Source organism: Acinonyx jubatus, chromosome E4, assembly GCF_027475565.1.
Source record: "Acinonyx jubatus isolate Ajub_Pintada_27869175 chromosome E4, VMU_Ajub_asm_v1.0, whole genome shotgun sequence".
Classification (NCBI taxonomy): Eukaryota; Metazoa; Chordata; class Mammalia; order Carnivora; family Felidae; genus Acinonyx; species Acinonyx jubatus.
Window position 1 is genome coordinate 61,828,124 of NC_069395.1, and position 20,191 is coordinate 61,848,314.

The 20,191-nt window shown below is 36.7% G+C and overlaps 1 protein-coding gene across 10 annotated transcripts in view; it reads right to left on the reverse strand.

Annotated features, from left to right (window-relative positions):
- CEP170 (centrosomal protein 170) overlaps positions 1 to 20,191 on the reverse strand; it is a 125,331-nt gene that overhangs the window by 82,926 nt on the left and 22,214 nt on the right. For all 10 annotated transcript variants that reach the window (XM_053209291.1, XM_053209290.1, XM_053209289.1 and 7 more), the window contains exon 2: positions 8,597 to 8,742. In XM_053209291.1, coding sequence (XP_053065266.1) covers positions 8,597 to 8,701 — 105 coding nt within the window. In that variant the 5' untranslated portion in view covers positions 8,702 to 8,742. The remainder of the gene's footprint in view (positions 1 to 8,596; positions 8,743 to 20,191) is intronic.

A 20,191-nucleotide genomic window follows, 5' to 3' on the forward strand; every position in this document is an offset into this window, starting at 1 on the left:
GACCACCTAATATGTGTCACATAGGCTTTGGATATGAAATGGTTACTTTTTAACATTATTATTACTTCTTGTATTATTTATTTTTCCTATTAAAACATTTAAGAAAAACACAGACATACAGGGACACACAGACTAAAAAAACCTGAAGAGAAAAAGAAAGATGGCCATAGTGTGTCATCACTGTTTTAAAGTATTTTTTAAAGACACTGTGGCTGTATCAGACAAAGGGCTAGTATCCAAAATCTATGAACTCACCAAACTCCGCACCCAAAAAACAAATAATCCAGTGAAGAAATGGGCAGAAGACATGACTAGACACTTCTCTAAAGAAGACATCTCGATGGCCAACAGGCACATGAAAAGATGCTCAACGTCACTCCTCATCAGAGAAATACAAATCAAAACCACACTCAGATATCACCTCACGCCAGTCAGAGTGGCTAAAATGAACAAATCAGGAGACTATAGATGCTGGCGAGGATGTGGAGAAACGGGAACGCTCTTGCACTGTTGGTGGAATGCAAACTGGTGCAGCCACTCTGGAAAACAGTGTGGAGGTTCCTCAAAAAATTAAAAATAGATCTACCCTATGACCCAGCAATAGCACTGCTAGGAATTTACCCAAGGGATACAGGAGTGCTGATGCATAGGGGCAACTTGTACCCCAATGTTTATAGCAGCACTCTCAACAATAGCCAAATTATGGAAAGAGCTTAAATGTCCATCAACTGACGAATGGATAAAGAAATTGTGGTTTATATACACAATGGAGTACTATGTGGCAATGAGAAAGAATGAAATATGGCCCTTTGTAGCAATGTGGATGGAAGTGGAGAGTGTTATGCTAAGTGAAATAAGTCATACAGAGAAAGACAGATACCGTATGTTTTCACTCTTAGGTGGATCCTGAGAAACTTAACAGAAGACCATGGGGGAGGGGAAGGGGAAAAAAAAAGTTACAGAGAGGGAAGGAGGCAAACCATAAGAGACTCTTAAAAACTGAGAACAAACTGAGGGCTGATGGGGGTGGGGGACAGGGGAAAGTGGGTGATGGGCATTGAGGAGGGCACCTGTTGGTATGAGCACTGGGTGTTGTATGGAAACCAATTTGACAATAAATTTCATATTAAAAAAATCACATTTTATTTTTATGCTTCTTTCTCTGAAGCAGTCCCTTTTAATTATGCGACAGTAAATTTCATATCCAACAATCAAATACAGTTTTGCTGTTTCATCAAAAAAAAAAAAAAAAAGGCACTGTGGCTGAAAGACTTTTTAAAAACCCAACTGCATTTTTACAATCAGAATAATAAATAGTGATTTATCCTTTGCTATGTGCTCCAAAAGACATATTTTGAAAATATGTTACCTATGATCTTTAAAACATACCATTACCCTCCTGGAAACTGTTCTTACACCAGCGTGAAAGTTAAAACATTAAAATAGTAAGTCAAATATAATTTTGCTATTTCAGTTAGTATGATGGTATTTCTCAAAACACAGCAAAATTCAATTATTTGGTGCAATTAAAAATTTTATGAAGATACGGGCACCTGGGTGGCTCAGTTGATTAAGCATCCAACTTCGGCTCAGGTCATGAGCTCAGAGTTCGTGAATCCGAGCCCAGCGTCAAGATCTGTGCTGACAGCTCAGAGCCTGGAGCCTGCTTCAGATTCTGTGTCTCCCCCTCTCTCTGCCCCTCCCCCACTCACACTCTCTCTCAAAAATAAACATTAAAAGAAAAATTAAAAAATTTTTATGATGGTAAAATTAGAATTTAGGTAACAAACTTTTTAAAATGCAACTTTATTTGTACTTAGAAGTATACCATATGTTGCAAGAAGTGTTTGAACATGTTTACTAGAAGAATTAAGTTATCAAGTCCTTTTTAGGTTACACACACACACACACACACACACACACACACACACACACTCAGTAGCTGCTAAGTGGTGGAAGAGAAAGGTCATTTGATTTTTGAGCCAAAATGATAAAGGTTCCAACACCAGCTTCCATGACTTAATGGTTGTATGATACTGGCCCAGTGGCCAAGTCTTTCCAAATCTTGATTTTACCATCTGTAAAAATGGGGATGACTGTATCTTTTAGAAAACTGTTGAGAGCAACATCTAAAATCACATAAATGAACAATGAGAAATAGAAAGTACTATTTAAATAGAATGTACTGTTAATAGTGATATTCATGTGTTGCTCCAAAATATAATTTTTATCTAATAAATTATACTTTATGGCTTTTCATCTTGCATAATATGTCTTACGAAACAGCACAATCATCTGTCTACAGCCAGAGACAGGCACAGCAAGTCTGCATAATTTGCTGGAAGCTTCCAAGCTAAGTGAGAAAACTCATCCAGAATCTTTTGTGTAATTACCTACTCTTCAGTATCCAGGCACATTTTCTTCTGGATGATCACATTCTTTAGAGTACATTTTTTGGAATGAGATGAAGTAACAAAAAATATAAAACTCAAAAAACTTTATTTTTTGTCATAAAATAACAAAAAAAAATTAATTATAATCAAACAGATCATTTAACCTTATAGATCATTTATTTCTCTTCTGCACTGGGTTTAAGCCATATTATCATCAAAGTATTTTCTTTTAATGCCAGCAAATCTAGTTGTAGTTGAAATCTTTACATGTAAGAAATTACTTAAAATTATTCAGAGGCAGAGATTCTAAAATTTAACAAGTGATTTCCTGTACATTAAAAATGGAGGGCTTAAAACCATAAATGGAGACTTAGGTCGACCAAATTTTTAAAGAACTCTTATTTATTCATTAAAAAGCAATCAAATATTAGCTATTTGCACTACTAACAATTTTAATTACCACACTAACTGACCTAACCCATGCAGAACCATTTAAGCTATGTCAGGCCTTTAAAAGGAAAACATAATTTCATCAATTCTACAGCACTAATCTTTTAAAACAAATATATTTTGCATGTATAAATGCAAAATTCTTCACTTTTCTACCACTATAGTCCATTTTTCAGAAATTACATAAAAAAAAAGAAATTACATAAAAGATTTTAAGTATCATTTTACTCCTATACTAGGAAAGATTAAATTAACATTAAATCAATTAAAAACTAAATACAATTTGCAAATATGTGTTCTTACTTTCACGTATGTCTTTCAGTGCTAGGAGAAGAGGACTATTAATATGTAGCATTTATTCAGACTAGCAAATGACCAGCATGCCAATCTCTTCCTGGATCTCTTTCAGAGAATACACAGAGTCGAGAACAGTGCTAAAACCAGTGTGCTACTATCAGATAAAGGGCAGAAGTTATCTTTAGGGGTGGAGACTGAGGAACGGTTCAAAACTGTTTCTTTGCCCTGCCTGATCATGGAGTTCTCTCATCTCTTTTACATTCTATTTAAAAAATAAAGCATAAACAAAAACAGTCATAAATAGGATAGATGCCCATAACACATTTATAAATTTAAATAAAAATGTTCTTTAAATTTTTGACTTTATAATACTGTGATATTGGTTCCACTCATTAAAATAATACTGATTTTGTTTTAAATTTGTTATAAAGGCAATATGAATCAAATGTATCAATTCAAAGATATTTTAAAATTCTATTGCCATCGATTTCCTTTTTTCATTATGGTGAGATAGATATATATATATATATATATATAAATTTATATATATATATATATATAAAGCATAATATTTGCCATCTTAACCATTTGTAAGTGTACAATTCAGTGGCATTAATTACATTCACAATGTTATGCACCACTATCTATTTCCAAAAAATTTTTATCACCTCAAACAGAAACTCTGTAACTCCTAAGAAATAACTCCCTAATCTTCTTTCCCCCAGCCACTGGTAGCTTCTAACTCATCCTATGTCTGTAAATTTGCCTATTCTAGCTATTTTCAAAGAAATGATCATGTAGTGTTTGTCCTTTGTGTCTGGCTTATTTCACTTAGCATAAGATTTTCAAGGTTCATTTATGTTACAGCATATATGAGAACTTCATTCCTTCTTACAGATGAATAATCCAGTGGATGTATACACTGCATTTCATCCATTCATTTGTGCCCGGACATGTGGGTTGTTTTCACCTTTTCGCTACCGTGAATAATGTACATATAATTCATACAAGTATCTGTTTGAAACCTTGCTTTAAAAAAAAAAAAAAAAAAAGTTTATTTCTAGAGAGCGCACGCTTGCATGAGAGAAGGAGGGGCAGAGACCGTGGGAGAGAGAGAATCCCAAGCAGGTGCCACATTCAGCATGGAGCCTGAACATTGGGCTCAATCTCAGGACCCATAAGGTCATGACCTGAGCTGAAATCAAGAGTTGGACACTTAACCAACTGAGCCACCCAGGAGCCCAGAGACCTTGCTTTCAATTACTGTGGGTATATATATAAAAGTGGAACCGCTGGTCACATGGAAATTTTATGTTCAGCTTTTTGAGGAAGCACTATTTTCTGCAGCACTGACACCATTTTACATTCCCACCAGCGACATATAAGAATTTCAATTTCTCTGCATCTTCACCAACATTTTCCTTTTTTTTTTTTTAAGTTAATTTATTTATTTTGAGAAGAAGACGGAGAGAGACAGACAGACAGTGGGGGGAAGGGCAAAGAGAGAGGGGGGGAAAGAGAATCTTATGCAAGATCCACGCCCAGCTCAGAGCCTGATGCAGGGCTTGAACCCACAAACCGCGAGATCATGACCTGAACTGAAATCAAGAGCTGGACGCTCAACAGACTGAGCCACCCGAGGTGCCCATTTTCCTCTTGTAACAAAATTATAGCCACCTTAACAGATGTGAAGTGGTAACTCACTGAGGTTTTGATCTGCATTTCTTAATGATGAACAATGTCGATCATCTTCTTTTCACGTGTTTATTGAGCATTATTGTATCTTCTTCTAACAAATGACCAGTAAAGTCTTTCGCTCATTTTTTAAGTTGGCTGCTGTCTTTCTGTTGTTGAGTTGTAAGAATTCTCCATATACTCTGGATATTAAATCTTTATAAGATACATAGTTTTGCAAATATTTTCTCCCATTCTGCCAGTTGTCTTTTCACTCTCTTGGCAATATCCTTATATACACAAGTTTTTAATTTTAATGAAGTCTAATTTACCTTTTTCTTTTGTTGCTGGTGCTATGGTGTCATACCTAAGATTCCACCGCCATATTCAAGGTCATGATGACGTATCCCTATGTTTTCTTCTATGAGTTTTATGGCTTTATCTCTTATATTTAGGTCATTGATCCATTTTGAGTTAATTTTTACATGTGGTATGCAGCAAGGGTCCAACTTCATTCTTTTGTATCTGGAAATCCAGCTGTCCCCAGCTTCCTCTGCCATAGTCATTCTTAGCTCCACTGAATAAACTTAACAGCCTTCTAAAAACTCAATTGCCATTGTAATGGTGTCCTAGGAGTACCATAACAAACTAGGTGCCTAGGTGGCTTAAAACAACACAAGTTAATTCTCTCATAGCCTGGACTCTAAAAGTCTAAAATCAGGGGTGCCTGGGTGGTTCAGCTGGTTAAGCATCCGACCTTGGCTCAGGTCATGATCTCACGGTTTGTGAGATTGAGCCCTGCATTGAGCTCTCTGCTGTCAGCACAGAGCCTGCTTCAGATCCTCTGTCCCCCTCTCTGCCCCTTCCCCGCTTGCTCGCTCTCTCATCTCAAAAATAAACATTTAAAAAATTAAAAATAAATAAACAAATAACAGTCTAAAGTCAAGGTGTTGGTAGGGCCATACTTCTTCCAACACTTCTAGGGGAGGATCTTATTTTTCCTTGCCTCTTCCAGCTTCTGGTAGACCCAGGTGTTCCTTGGATTCTGGTAGCATAATTCTAATCTCTGTTTCTATCTTTACATAGCTATTTTCCTTTTGTGTCTGTCTTTTCCTTCCCTTATAAGGATATGAGGTCATACTGGATTAGAGTCTACCCTAATGACTTTATCTTAATTTGGTTATATCCCCAAAGACTCTATTTCCAAATAAGGTCACATTCATAGGTATGGAAGTTTAGGACTTGAATATACCTTTTTGAGGGGACACAACTCAAACCACAACAGCTACAGATATATAGGGGTTTATTTCTGGACTCTTTATTCTATTCCACTTGTCTATATGTCTACCTTTATAAAAGCCAGCAATGCTAGCTTTATAATAAGTTTTGAAATCTTCAAGATTTTACCGTTTTACCACTTTTTTTTTTTTATTTTGTCAGACTTTGCTAAACTTAGCCAAACTCTTCAGAAACAAAACATCTTTTATCATCAGTCTTTATAATGGGCCACACTTCCCTGCTTCTTTACAAGACTGGTGATTTTTTATTGCATGCCAGACACCATAGATTTTGCCTTTTGAGGGTGTTAAATATTTCTGTGTTCCTATACATATTCTTGAACTTTGTTATGGGACACAGTTAAATTACTTGAAAAGAGTGTGACCTTTTTGGGTACTGTTTTTAAGATTTAGATGAGGCTAGAACTCAGTCTATGGTAAACGACTCCCCACTACTGAGGGGGTAGAGATCAATGCCGTGTGTGTGACTCAGAAGGTTTTCCAGTCTGGCTGTTAAGACAGGCACCATTCTTGACCCTATTAGTGTCCCACACTGTTAACTCAATCCTTTTGAGTGTTTTTTCCCCACTGCCTTTGGTTAGTTTCCTCACTTGTATGGGATCAGTACTCAACTTCATACTCAGGGATTGCCTCTGCAAAGTTCCTTCTCTGTGTAACTCTTTCCACTCTGATACTGTGTCCTGTGAACTGGAACCCGCCTTGGTCTCCTTGGACTCACAGCTTTCTCTGCCCACCTCACTTACTGTCAGACAACTTCCATTTGTTATACATAGTCCAGGAAGACTATGACCTTGTCAGTCTCGTCTCTTCATATTCCTTATCTCAATGTAGGAAGCTCCGGAACAACCATTCCCACATTTCTTGGCTGGTTGATAGAGATGCCACATAGAAGGCACCACTTCCATTCTCTGATAAATGAGCTCCCCCTATTTGAACCTAAGATATGGCCCAGTTCCAGGAGGCCTTTATCCAAACAGAATCATCACTGCCTTTTTCTCAGTTGCCACTCTCAACACTCCATCTCACTGAGAAGCAGATCTCTGTATTATTCTATTTCTCGCAGTGAATTTGTTTGAAGTGTCATTATATATGCAATTTACTCATATGCTATACTTACATACTGCATTTATATACCAAACTAACATAGCTGTATGGTGGCTTTACTTTTATTGCTTCAAACTATAAAGTAAGTTCCCTAATTTTAAAATAAACATGTTTACAAACACATGCAAGTTTGATTTTTCTAGGGAAAATGCAGGGTTTCTCAATCTCAGCACTGCAGACATTCAGGGCCACATACTTCCTTGCAGTGTGTGTTGGGGTGGGGGGAGTAGGGAAAGTATGCTGTACATTGTAGGATGCTTAGCAGCACACTTGGCTTCTTGGTCTCTACCTACTAAATGTCAATAGCAACCACCTCCAACCTCCCATCACTTGTAACAATCAAAATGTCTCTAGATATTGTCAAATGTCCTTTGGGCAGGGGAAGACAGGATTGCCCCAGTTAAGAACCAATGGGCTAACAGAATAAACAATTCTATTCTAAGTATTTGCTTAAGGCTTTTAACAAAACAAAACAAAACCAAAAGAAAAAAAAAAAAAAAAAGGAGGAAGAATTAGGGGATAAGACTTTATTCAAAAGTACCAGGACTTATTGGGGCGCCTGGGTGGCTCAGTCGGTTAAGCGTCCGACTTCAGCTCAGGTCATAATCTTGCAGTTTGTGGGTTTGAGCCCTGTGTCGGGCTCTGTGCTGACAGTTCAGCCTGCTTCAGATTCTGTGTCTCCCTCTCTCTGCCCCTCCCCTACTTGTGCTCTGTCTCTCTCTGTCTCTCAAAAATAAATAAATTGTTAAAAAAAAAAAAAAAGTACCGGGACTTATTAAAATAACCAAATTCTCAAAACTCTGGAGATCAATTCTTTTGCTAATTACTTTACTCAAAGATATCTTCAAAGTATGTTTTAAAAGTAACTCCTTTATACATAATGCAGTAAATACCAACAATCTTTAATTATGCTCAAACTACTGAAAGGTATCTCAATGAACATCTCTAAAAGAAACAGAGAAACTACTTTCAGTGTTGTTGAAACATCTGTGATTAAAATTCAGTTTTACTTCATGCTATGCTAATTTTATGAATTATTTACAAGTCTTATTTTTGAAGTATGTAATGTGAAACTTCTTACTTAAGAATAAACTCTACTCTGAGCTCTCACTTTTGAAAATACATTCCCCAAGACTTACAACTTATTTTTAGAGGATTCAAGAGGGAAAAAATGAATTAAACTGATAGGTGGAGCTAAAAGAGGAAGGGTCAGAAAGTTCAAATCCATGTAGTGTTGTTCTCCAATGGAACAGAAAAACATTTTATACCAGTCCCAGGTTCTGAGTGGACACATTTTATACACAGTCCCAGGTTCTGAGTGGACACATTTTACACCAGTCCCGGGTTTTGAGTGGAGGCACAGAAGTTTGATGCAATTACCTGCAACATGAGCTCACAGTCATCTCTTCCAACAAAAATCATTTCTCGTGGCAGCCTGTGGCGAGTGCCTCCACTGCTCACCAAAAACCAGGATGTTAAGCTCATTTTCTGCTTAGCTTCTAAGTCTTCGGCAAAGCTACGTCATCCTGCAGAGATATTCAAGAAAAACATACATTCAGATATTTAGCTTTGGTATTGATTCACCAAACCCTTCAGGCAGGCCTAAGAATAGAACTTGGTTCTGCATCTGCTCCTACTATAAGTAAACAGACCATCCAGAGGCCCTCAGACATGGCACATCTACCAAATTCTCGTTAGTAAAGTATGTCCACAGACTCCGCGAAGAGTTCAATTAAGAAGACAGACAAAGGGTGCCTGGGTGGCTCAGTCGGTTGAGTGTCTGAGCTCAATCATGGGTTTGTGGGTTCGAGCGCTCCATTGGGCTCTCGGAGCCCAGCCCAGAGCCTGCTTCGGTTTCTGTGTCTCCCTTGCTCTCTGCCCCTCCCCCACGCATGCATGCCTGCACGTGCGCACTTTGTCTCTCAAAATTAAACAAACATTAAAATAAATTTTTTTAAAAGACATTATGCAATTAAGTAGTCAAGTAATAAACATTTATCATACTCCTGAAAGGCTCTGAGCACAGCTTATAATAAAGGTCTAATCCTCAAGTAAATGATCACATTATTTTCACGTTAACCTCAGTAAACACTAGGAGTATTATACACTTAAATGTCTAACTTATGACTTGAGAAAGAAAGACTAAGTTCATTTGAATACATTTGAGATCTAATTAAGAACAATAAAAACTAAAGAAATTGCTTCTTAGTCAACTAAGTGTAACCACCAAAAGAACTTTCAGAAAGATGCAATTTCAATTTCTCTCCTCACATGTACTTCACCTTCTTAGTACATTTTTCTACAGCACCAATTCTTAGGCTTTTGTTCTCTTAAAAAAAAAAAACCCAAAGAGCATTTTGTTTATGTGGATTATATATATTAATATTTACCATATAAAAACAATGAAAACTGAGCAACTAAGATTAATTCATTTATAATAAACTAACATTTTAATGAAAAATCTTTTTCATTAAAAAAAATCTTTTTAATGTCTAGCATAATAGATTTTTGCATTTGCTCTGCATTCAATCTGTTGTCAGTACACTGTTGAACTTGAAATATTTAAAGGCCTGCCTTCATTCAGATAGTTAGAAAAGGGAAATGTAATTTAATAGTCTTCTCAAATAACTGTAGTGTTATTTTGATACTAATATCAAAACTTCAATAATGGTAGTTTCTTGAAATTTATTTGTAATATGAAATCTTAACACTTTTATAGTGTGTTATGTAAATACCCATCTTCAGCTCGGAAGGGATCTTGGGAACACTGTCCCTGAGTTACACAGTCTCCCAAAGGTTAACATGTTCACTTTATTATTAAAACATCACATCTGCTAACTTTATCACCCATCTCACCTTCTCAGAAAAGTCAAGTACTGGGTAGCTGTGAGGCTCATGGTGGCAGAACCAAGGTTTCTAAAATTCTAATTTTCTCTTGAAAGCTCAAATCTTATTGGCAAAAAACTACTACCAATTCTTTTCTTTGAGGCGACAGGCTTACTTTGTTTGCCAAACACTCAAGTGTACAAAACCATTAATCTGTCAGTCGTTGTTTCAAGTAACAAGTTGGTCCATGAAACAAGCCTGTAGTGCAGTTCACAACTCAAACAATGGCACAAATGCTTTTCCTTGAGACAACCATGGTACTTTGGAATTCAACGTAAGTGTTTTACATGTGCTTCTAATTACTTCTGCAGAATATTAAAAAGATGTGACTTCCATTTTTACCACTTTATCAAGGACATTTAAAACAAATTTTTTTTAATGTTTATTATTTTTGAGAGACAGAGAGAGACAGAGTGCAAGCAGGGGAGGGGCAGAGAGAAAGGGAGACACAGAATCTGAAGCAGCCTCCAGGCTCCGAGCTGTTAGCACAGAGCCCGATACAGGGCTCGAACTCACAGACCATGAGATCATGACCTGAGCTGAAGTCAGCTGCTTAACTGACTGAGCCACCCAAGTGCCCCTATCAAGGGCATTCTTAAGTGAAACTGGTTTTTTCTCCTCCCTTAACTGCACGTGCATGGCGGTAAACTACTATTAGTATAATTTGGTGCTAATGCCTAGATCTCTGCTGGAAGCCAGCAGCTTTACCCACCACTCTTTTTATACTAGCAACTCAAATGTCAATACAATATAAAAGGCCAATTATGTTTGATATTATTTTTAAAATAGCTTTGACCTTGTGACCTTTGAAATGGTTTCAGGAACTCCCAGAGGCCTGTGGATTGAGCTTTGAGAACTACTATCCTAGAGAACATGGTGATGTCATTTAGAACCTAAATCTTGGAGTCAGACTAACAGATAAAGAATCTGACTCTTGGTTCCAACACTTGACCTTGGGCAAGTTATTTATCTCATGTCCCTTAGTTTCCTCTTCTGTAAAACGGTGATAATAATAGTATCTACTCAACCGTTTTTTATGAAACTACTACTTGCAAATATTTTTTCCATGAAATGGCATATTGTTACAATTTAATTAGAAGCAAACTACAGTGAAATGATACATTCTGCAATAAGAAATATAGCCATACATTAGAACAAAATCCTATAAAATGTAAAACTTTATGTGAAGGTAAACATCCCATATATTATAAATTTATCAACATATACACGAAACAATGGGTTTCACCAAAACAGGCAAAGAGCCTTCTGTAAAGCTGAAACAATCAAGTCTTACTCCACTTTCAGCTTATCCCTTGATATGGTCAATTTATGTGGATTTTTAATCTTCCATCCACTTAACTCCATGTTGGAGATGTGGTTGGTTTTTCATCCGTCTACTCTCTGACAAACGGGCATTTAGCACTGCATGTGTACTTCCTGGCCAAGTCAACAGAGAATCAAAAAAATTTTACCCAAGAAAACCCCTCCAATCTAAATACAGCATATAAGTGGCACACACACCAGAGCCAAACATGGGCAACGGGAACAATATAACATTTTCAAAATCAAAGTTTTACATAAGCATTATTCATATGCTACAAAAACACTGTTTTAGGTATTTAGATAATATCAAACACAATTACATAATATACAAATACATAATACATAATCCTACAATACAAACATACAACAATAATTACAGTTGACCCTTGAAAAACATGAGATTGAACTGAATGGATCCACTCATATGTGAATTTTTTGATAAATACAGTACTGTAAGCATATTTTCTCTTCCTTATGATTTTCTTAATATTATTTTATCTAGCTTTTTTTTTAAGTAATCTGTACACCCAACATGAGACTCAATCTCATAACTCTGAGATCAACAGTCACATGTTCTACCAACTGAGCCAGCCGGGCACCCCTCTAGCTTACTTGATTGTAAGAATATATGATACCTGTGACATGAAAATATATATATTAATAATTTATCTTATTGATAAGGCTTCTGGTCAACAATAGGCTATTAATAGCTACATTTGGAGGGAGTCAAAAGTTGTAAATGGACTTCTGGGGTGCCTGGATGGCTCAGTCGGTTAAGAATCCAACTCTTGATTTCAGCTCAGGTTATGATCTCAAGGTTTGTGAGCTGCAGCCTCAGGTAGGGCTCTGTGCTAACAACGTGGAGCCCGCTGGGGATTCTTTCTCTATCCCTCTCTCTCTGCCCCTCCCCCACTCTCTCTCAAAATAAAGAAAGAAGCTCTAAAAAAAAAAAAAGTTATACATGGACTTGGCTGTGCAGGGGTTGGCACTCCTAGTCTGTGCGTTGTCCAAGGATCAACTGTACATAACTACATAAAATAAAAATAATGGCTTTTAATATATTTTGTTTTGACTTTCAATGACACTTGAAAGGTACCTAAAAGAATACATACTTTCTGAAAAACAAAAATAAACATAATCCTCAAGATGAGGGGTATTTATTCATTGGCAGTGGCACAATGGCCTTGAGTCTTCTTCTAGCTTCTCAACAATGGGTGGGAATGAGATATTACAAAGAGCTACTGGGCCTTTCAATTTTTACACAGGGCTCTCTCCTTCAATAACACAGCTTTCTCAGTGGCCCTTCAATTCCAATGATCCTTTACTACTCACAGAGTAATACTGACACTTAACACATGGATAAAACTGAAACCTGGTTGAGAGCTTCCTCAATGACCAGAAATAGGTTTCAGCTCAGATTCCTCAAAAGGGAGGGGGGAAAGAAGACTTTGGGTTTGACAATATGTTCAAGGTCTTGACCAGATGTGACAGCAGTTACGTTTCTCTGTAGAGTTTCTGGATGAGCCAAGAAAACGTGTTTTGGAGTAGACTTTTTTTTTTTTTTAATTTGCATCCAAATTAGTTAGCATATAGTGAAACAATGATTTCAGGAGTAGATTCCTTAATGCCCTTTACCCATTTAGCCCATTCTCTCTCCCACAACCCCTCCAGCAACCCTCAGTTTGTTCTCCATATTTATAAGTCTCTTCTGTTTTGTCCCCCTCCCTGTTTTTATATTATTTTTGTTTCCTTTCCCTTACGTTCATCTGTTTTTGTCTCTTAAAGTCCTCATATGAGTGAAGTCATATGATTTTTGTCTTTCTCTGACTAATTTCACTTAGCATAATACCCTCCAGTTCTATCCACGTAGTTGCGAATGGCAAGATTTCATTCTTTTTGATTGCCGAGTAATACTCCGTTGTATATATATGCCACATTTTCTTTATCCATTCATCCACGATGGACATCTGGGCTCTTTCCATACATTGGCTATTGTTGATAGTGCTGCTATAAACATGTGGGTGCATGTGTCCCTTCAAAACAGCACACCTGTATCCCTTGGATAAATACCTAGCAGTGCAATTGCTGGGTCTTAGGGTAGTTGTATTTTTTAGTTTTTTGAGGAACCTCCATACTGTTTTCCAGAGTGGCTGCACCAGCTTGCATTCCCACCAACAAAGCAAAAGAGCTCCTCTTTCTCCGCATCCTCGCCAACATCTGTCATTGTCTGAATTGTTAATGTTAGCCATTCTGACAGGTGTAAGGTGGTACCTCATTGTTGTTTTGATTTGTATTTCCCTGATGATGAGTGCTGTGGAGCATTATTTCATGTGTCGGTTGGCCACCTCAATGTCCTCCTTGGAGAAGTGTCTATTCATGTCTTTCGCCCATTTCTTCACTGGATTATTTGTTTTTTGGGTGTTGAGTTTGATAAGTTCTTTATAGATTTTGGATACTAACCCTTTATCTGATATGTCATTTGCAAATATCTTCTCCAATTCCATTGGCTGCCTTTTAGTTTTGCTGATTGTTTCCTTTGCTGTGCAGAAGCTTTTTATTTTGATGAGGTCCCAGTAGTTCATTTTTGCTTTTGTTTCACTTGCCTCTGGAGACGTGTTGAGTAAGAAGTTGCTACAGGCAAGATCAAAGAGGTTTTTGTCTGCTTTCTCCTTGAGGATTTTGATGGCTTCCTGTCTTACATTGAGGTCTTTCATCCATTTTGAGTTTATTTTTGTGTATGGTATAAGAAAGTGGTCCAGGTTCATTCTTCTGCATGTCACTGTCCAATTTTCCCAGCACCACTTGCTGAAGAGACTGTCTTTATTCCATTGGATATTCTTTCCTGCTTTGTCAAAGATTAGTTGGCCATACGTTTGTGGGTCCATTTCTGGGTTCTCTACTCTGTTTCATTGATGGAGTAGACTTTTTGAGTTAAAACCCTAGTCCCTCATGTTTTCTAGGTGACTCAAAAAAAAAAAAAAAAGAAAAAAAAACAACCACCCAAAATGACAAAAAAAAAAAAAAAAAAGTAACAACAAATGTTTCTGAACTTCAGACAAAGGAAAAAAACCAAAGTGACAATATCTAAAGAGAAAATGAGACACAGAAATAGTATCTGATAACACTTGGCATATGAGAGGCACTTAAGTAATGTTCATTTCCTTTTCTCCCTCTCCCCTTAATCTTTTCTGCCAAATAATACCCTAAAGCCATAAATTATGGCTTACTCATAAAATTAAAAATGCTATAGTCTTTATTTCAGACATATTTCAATTTTAGATAAGTAAATTTAATAGATCAATGATTAAAATTCTTACAACACTTTCTCAAAGCATGAATAGTTTTCATTGGGATCAAAAGTCTGAATAGTATAGAGGATTGCTGACTTTTTTAAAAAAAGTTTTTATGTTTGTTTATTTTTGTGAGAGAGAGAGGAGGACAGAGTACAGCAGGGGAAGGGCAGAGAGAGTGGGAGACACAGATTCCGAAGCAGGCTCCAGGCTCCGAGCTGTCAGCAGAGCCTGACACGGGTCTTGAGCTCATAAAGTAGGAGATCATGACCTGAGCCAAAGTTGGATGCTTAACTGAACTGACTGAACCATCCAGGCGCCCCGATCACTGACTTTTTTGAAGACTGGAGCCCCAGGCCCTCTTACACAAATTCTACCACAAACTATAACCTTTGTCCTGTGACTCTGCAATTCTTCCACTGAGAGGTGGGTATAATTTCCCACAGCATAATTCTGGGTTCTGACTCATGACTTGTTTGGGCCAATAGGATGGTTAGTAGATCTGAGGCAAGTAGAGGCTCAAATGTGCTTGGTCAGTTGGCTTGCTCTCTTGAATCTCTGCAATCACTAAAAAACCAGCATGCCCTGGCTGGCCTATTGGTTCAAAATGAATGAGAAACATGTGGAACAGACATGGGCCTCATGTACAACCTGAAGTCAGGTGCTCATATATCATCCAATCTCCAGCTGAACAACAGTACGTGAGCAAAAAATAAAAATGAATGTTGTTTGAAGCCACTGAGAAATGTGGGCTGACTTCTTTCACCAATGAGTATAATGCACACTGAGTATAATTCACTAAAATACAGTATCTTTTAGTAAGTACATTCACAGTCTAATGCACTCACTTGAATAGTTTTTGAATTAATATACCAACGAGGTTTTTGTTTTAGTTGTCTCTTTATTCCCAATTTACTCTTTTCTTGATGATAATATTTATTTGTATAATGAAACATAAGGCTGCTATATATTACAGAACTAAAAATTATAGGTAAAGCTCTTAGCTTATTGTAACAAAGACCCCAACAACTGGAAAATCATACAATGGAAGAAAATGCAATCTCACTTTTTGGAGGGGGATGGGGAGCCAACATCATTAGTTTACTATTTTCCTCTGTGGAACAGTTCAGATTCCAATAGAAGAATCCTGCAATATTCCCCAATAAACACACTGTAAACAGTAAACACCCTGCAGATTTTGTAGGAACTAAACAAAATGGTTTAGGTGGTTTCACTGTTCAATCTGCGGTTTCTATGTATTCGTCTCCTTGGTTAAGCATAGCACTTCTACCTTGGTAAGAAATTCTATAAAAGCTACTTAGGAATACCACAAAAAATGGAGGAATAGGAAGCTCCACGAATCCATTCCTCCACCTAAACAACTACTGAACTCCTAAGAACCATCTGAAGTAACTCTTTTGGGGCTCTGATGTCTAGCTTGAAGAGGCTGCTAAACTTCAGTATTTCGCATGGTAGCAGATGCCATCCCATTTCCCATTCCAAAAGCTGCAAGAAGTCACCTGTGGACAGCCTCTTGCATTTCTGGTGTGGCTCACCGGAACCAGGATACATAATAAAGACTTTGTCATCCAAACACTGGATTGTGCGCTCTGGTTGCTGATTGCTGCTTTTTATCACTTAGCCTTTGTGCTGGCCATCACTGCTGCTTCAACTCTTATGAGCTGAAGCATCTTTCAAGGAAATAGCCAGTGCGTGCATGTTGCTTCGTTTTCTTTCCCCTTTTGGGAGCCAGGTATTTCAGGAAATTCTTATCAGGTCACTGGATGACCACAGAGATGACAGAACATAACTTTAGTGACCACACACAACAAGGAATACACACAAGTTTGGAAAAGTAACAACAGCTGGCTTCAGCCCTCAACAAGAAAGATTCAGCAATCTCAAAGGAGTGTGATAATTAAATTGCCACATTTACCACAATATAATACTTCAACTGTCCAGTTCAGTTTTCAAATTATACATACAGAGCAGCAACAGGAAAGCTCACTTGCCGGGGGTTAAAAATGGACAGAAACCACCCCTGAGAAGCCTGGATGTTCTAATTATTAGTCAAAGATATTAAATCAACAGTCTCAAATGTATAACATAACAAAGAACTAAGGGAAATCTTAAAATGACCTATGAGAAAACCAAGAGCATAACAGACAAATGACAGAAAATGAAAAAAGTCACTAGAGAAGTTTGACAGATTTGAGCAGAAAGAAGAAATATGATCAGCAAATCTGAAGATAAGACAATTTGAAGTACCCAGTGTGAGAATTAGAAAGGAAAAAATGAAGTAATAACATAAACAGAGCCTGAAGGATCTGTAGGGTATCATCAAATATACCAACATATACATTACAGGAGTCCCAGAAAAGGAGTCCCAAAAAAGGGGAAGAAATAGGGGCAAAAAACTTCCTAAGCCTGAGGAAAGATATAGAACTACACATCCAAGAAGCTCAACAAACTCCAAGCAGGATAAACTCACACGGGTCCACACTCAGTTATATTATACTCACACTGTCAAAACTGAAAGAAAAAGACAATTTTGAAAACATCAAAAAAAAGACACTTGTCATGTACAATGAATCCCTAATAAGATTAAGAGCTGATTTCTCATAAGCCGCGGAGGCGAGAAAGCAGTGGGATGGTGTTATTTGTAAAGTCTGGAGGGAAAAGACCGTCAACAAACAATTCTGTATCTGGTAAAACTATCTTTTAAGAATGAAATCACAATGAAGATATTTCCAGTTAAAAAAAAAGCTGATGGAGTTCATTACTAGTAGACTGGCCTACAAAAAATGCAAAAGAGAGACTTACAGGCTAAAACAAAAAGACATTAGACAGTAACTAGAAACCCTAAGAAAAATCAGCAGTAACACAGGTAAAATAACTACACAAGGAAGTATAAATCCAGGATGACCATACTTTTGATATGATTTGTAACTTTTCTCTTTTTCCAATATGATTTAACAGATACATAAAACAATAATTATAAAGCTATGTCAATAGGAATACAATATGTAAAAATTTAATCTGTTACAATTATAAAATAAAAGAGGAGAGATGGAGATGTATAGAAGCAAAGTGTGGTATACTCTTGAGATTAAGGTGGTATCATTGAGATTAGGTTATTACAAATTTAAGGTACTGTTTGTAATCCTCAAGGTAACCACTAAGAAAATAAGTAAATAAACATATAGGAAAGGAAAGAAGGGAATCAAAATGGCATGTTAGCAAAAAATCAACTAAATACAAAAAGCAGGCAGGGTGGTGAAATTGAGAAACAACAAAAATAGAGAATACAAAACATAGAGAATACAAAAAATAATCAGGTGAGTGATGAGGTAAATCCTTCAGAAATCACATAAAATGTAAATGTTCTGGGGTGTGTGGGTGGCTCAGTTGGTTGACTGTCCAACTCTTTATTTCAGCTCAGGTCTTTACCTCAGGGTCATGAATTCAAGCCCCACACTGGGCTCCATGCTGGTCATGAAGTCTACTTAAAAAAAAACAAAAAAAAGTAAATGTATTAAATTCTATTAAAAGGAAGAAAAAGACAGATCAGCTAAATAACAGGATCTGTCTATATAATGTCCAAAAAAGGTTCTGTACATACGAGGACACAAAAAGTTTAAATGGATGAAAAAAGATATTCCATGCAATTCGTAATCCCCTCCCAAACGTGTAAGTGGCTATATTAGCATCAGAAAAAAAATACACTTTAAAACAAAAAAGATTACAAGAGACAAAGGAGGACATTACATAATTACAAGAACTTAAATAAAGCAAGACATATAAATGTAAACATATATGCACTTAACAACAGAGCTCCAAAAGATATGAAGTAAAAATAAACAGAATTAAAAGAAAAAAAACAGACAGCTGAACAATAGTCAGAAACTTCAATACCCCACTTTCATCAATAAAACAAAAACAAGTAGATAGAAGCTCAATAAAGAGAAGACTTGACAAGACTATCAACCAATTTGACCTAACAGACATACATGCAATTTTCAATTCAATCACAGCAGAATCACATCCCTTTCAAGTGCACAAAGCACACTCTCCAGGAGAGTCCATTATGTTAGGCCTAAAGCAAAACTTAAACATATTTTAAAAGAATGAAATCTTGCAAAACAACTTTTCCAATCACAATGGAAGGAAATTAAAATCAGTAACAGAAGGAAAACAGGAATATTCTCAATAGGTAGAAATTAAACAACATACTCTTAGACAACTGGTAAAAGGAGTAATCATGAGAGAATGGAAAAACACACTGAGACAAGTAAAGACAAAAACACAACAGGAGGAGTTCCTGGGTGGCTCGGTCAGTTAAGCGTCTGACTTCGGCTCAGGTCATGATCTCGTGGTTCGTGAGTTCGAGCCCTGAGGCCTGCATCAGGCTCAGTGATGACAGCTCAGAGCCTGGAGTCTACTTCACATTCTGTGTGTCCCTCTCTCTCTGGCCCTCCCCACCTCACACTCTGTCTCTTTCCTCTTCAAAAATAAATAAACATAAGAAAATTAAAAAAAAAAAAGACAACACAACATATTAAAACTTACTAGACAGAGCAAAAGCAGTGCTAAGAGGGAAATTTGCAGCTGTGAATGCATACATTAAAAAAGAAATATCTCCAACTAATAACCTGTTAAACTGTTAATAACCTGTTATTCTTAATACCTTAAGGAATGAGAAAAGAGCAAACTAAACACAAGCTAGCTGAAGGAAGAAAATAATAAAAAATAAAGATAAATAATAGTATAAAGAACAACAGAAAAGTCAGTAAGAACAAAAGCTGTTTCTTTGAAAGAGCAACAAATGAAAAGTCTGGCTAGAGAGAAGACTCAAATCACTAAAATGAGAAGTAAAAATGGTGACATTACTGATTTTAGAGAAACAAAAAAGGACTGTAAGAGAATATTATAAAGCACTGTAAGCTAAAAAAAAACCTGGATAAACTAAACAAAATGGACAAATTCTTGGAAACATACCACCAAACCAGATTGAGTCATGAAGACACAGAAAAATGGAATAGATTTATTGTAAGGAGAATGAATCAGTAATTAAAACATTCCAACAAAAAAGTCAAGGACCAGATGTCTTCACTGGTGAATTCTACCTAACATTTAAAATGGAATTAACACCAATCCTTTTCAAACTCTTCCAAAACATGAAAAGGAGGGAAGATGTCCTAATTCATTCTATGAAATCAGCATTACCTGATACCAAAGATAAATATAAAAATTATGAGAATTACAGACTATCTTATATTGATACAATACTCTTTAACAAAACACTACCAAACTCAATTCAGTAGCATGTTAAAAGGACTACACACCACAGCAATGTGGAAGTTCTTCCTGAATTAAAAGGATGGCTCAACATAGGAAAACCCATCAATGTGATAGACCATATTAGTAGGATAAGGGGAAAAAACCTCACATGATCATCTCAATTGATGCACAAAGA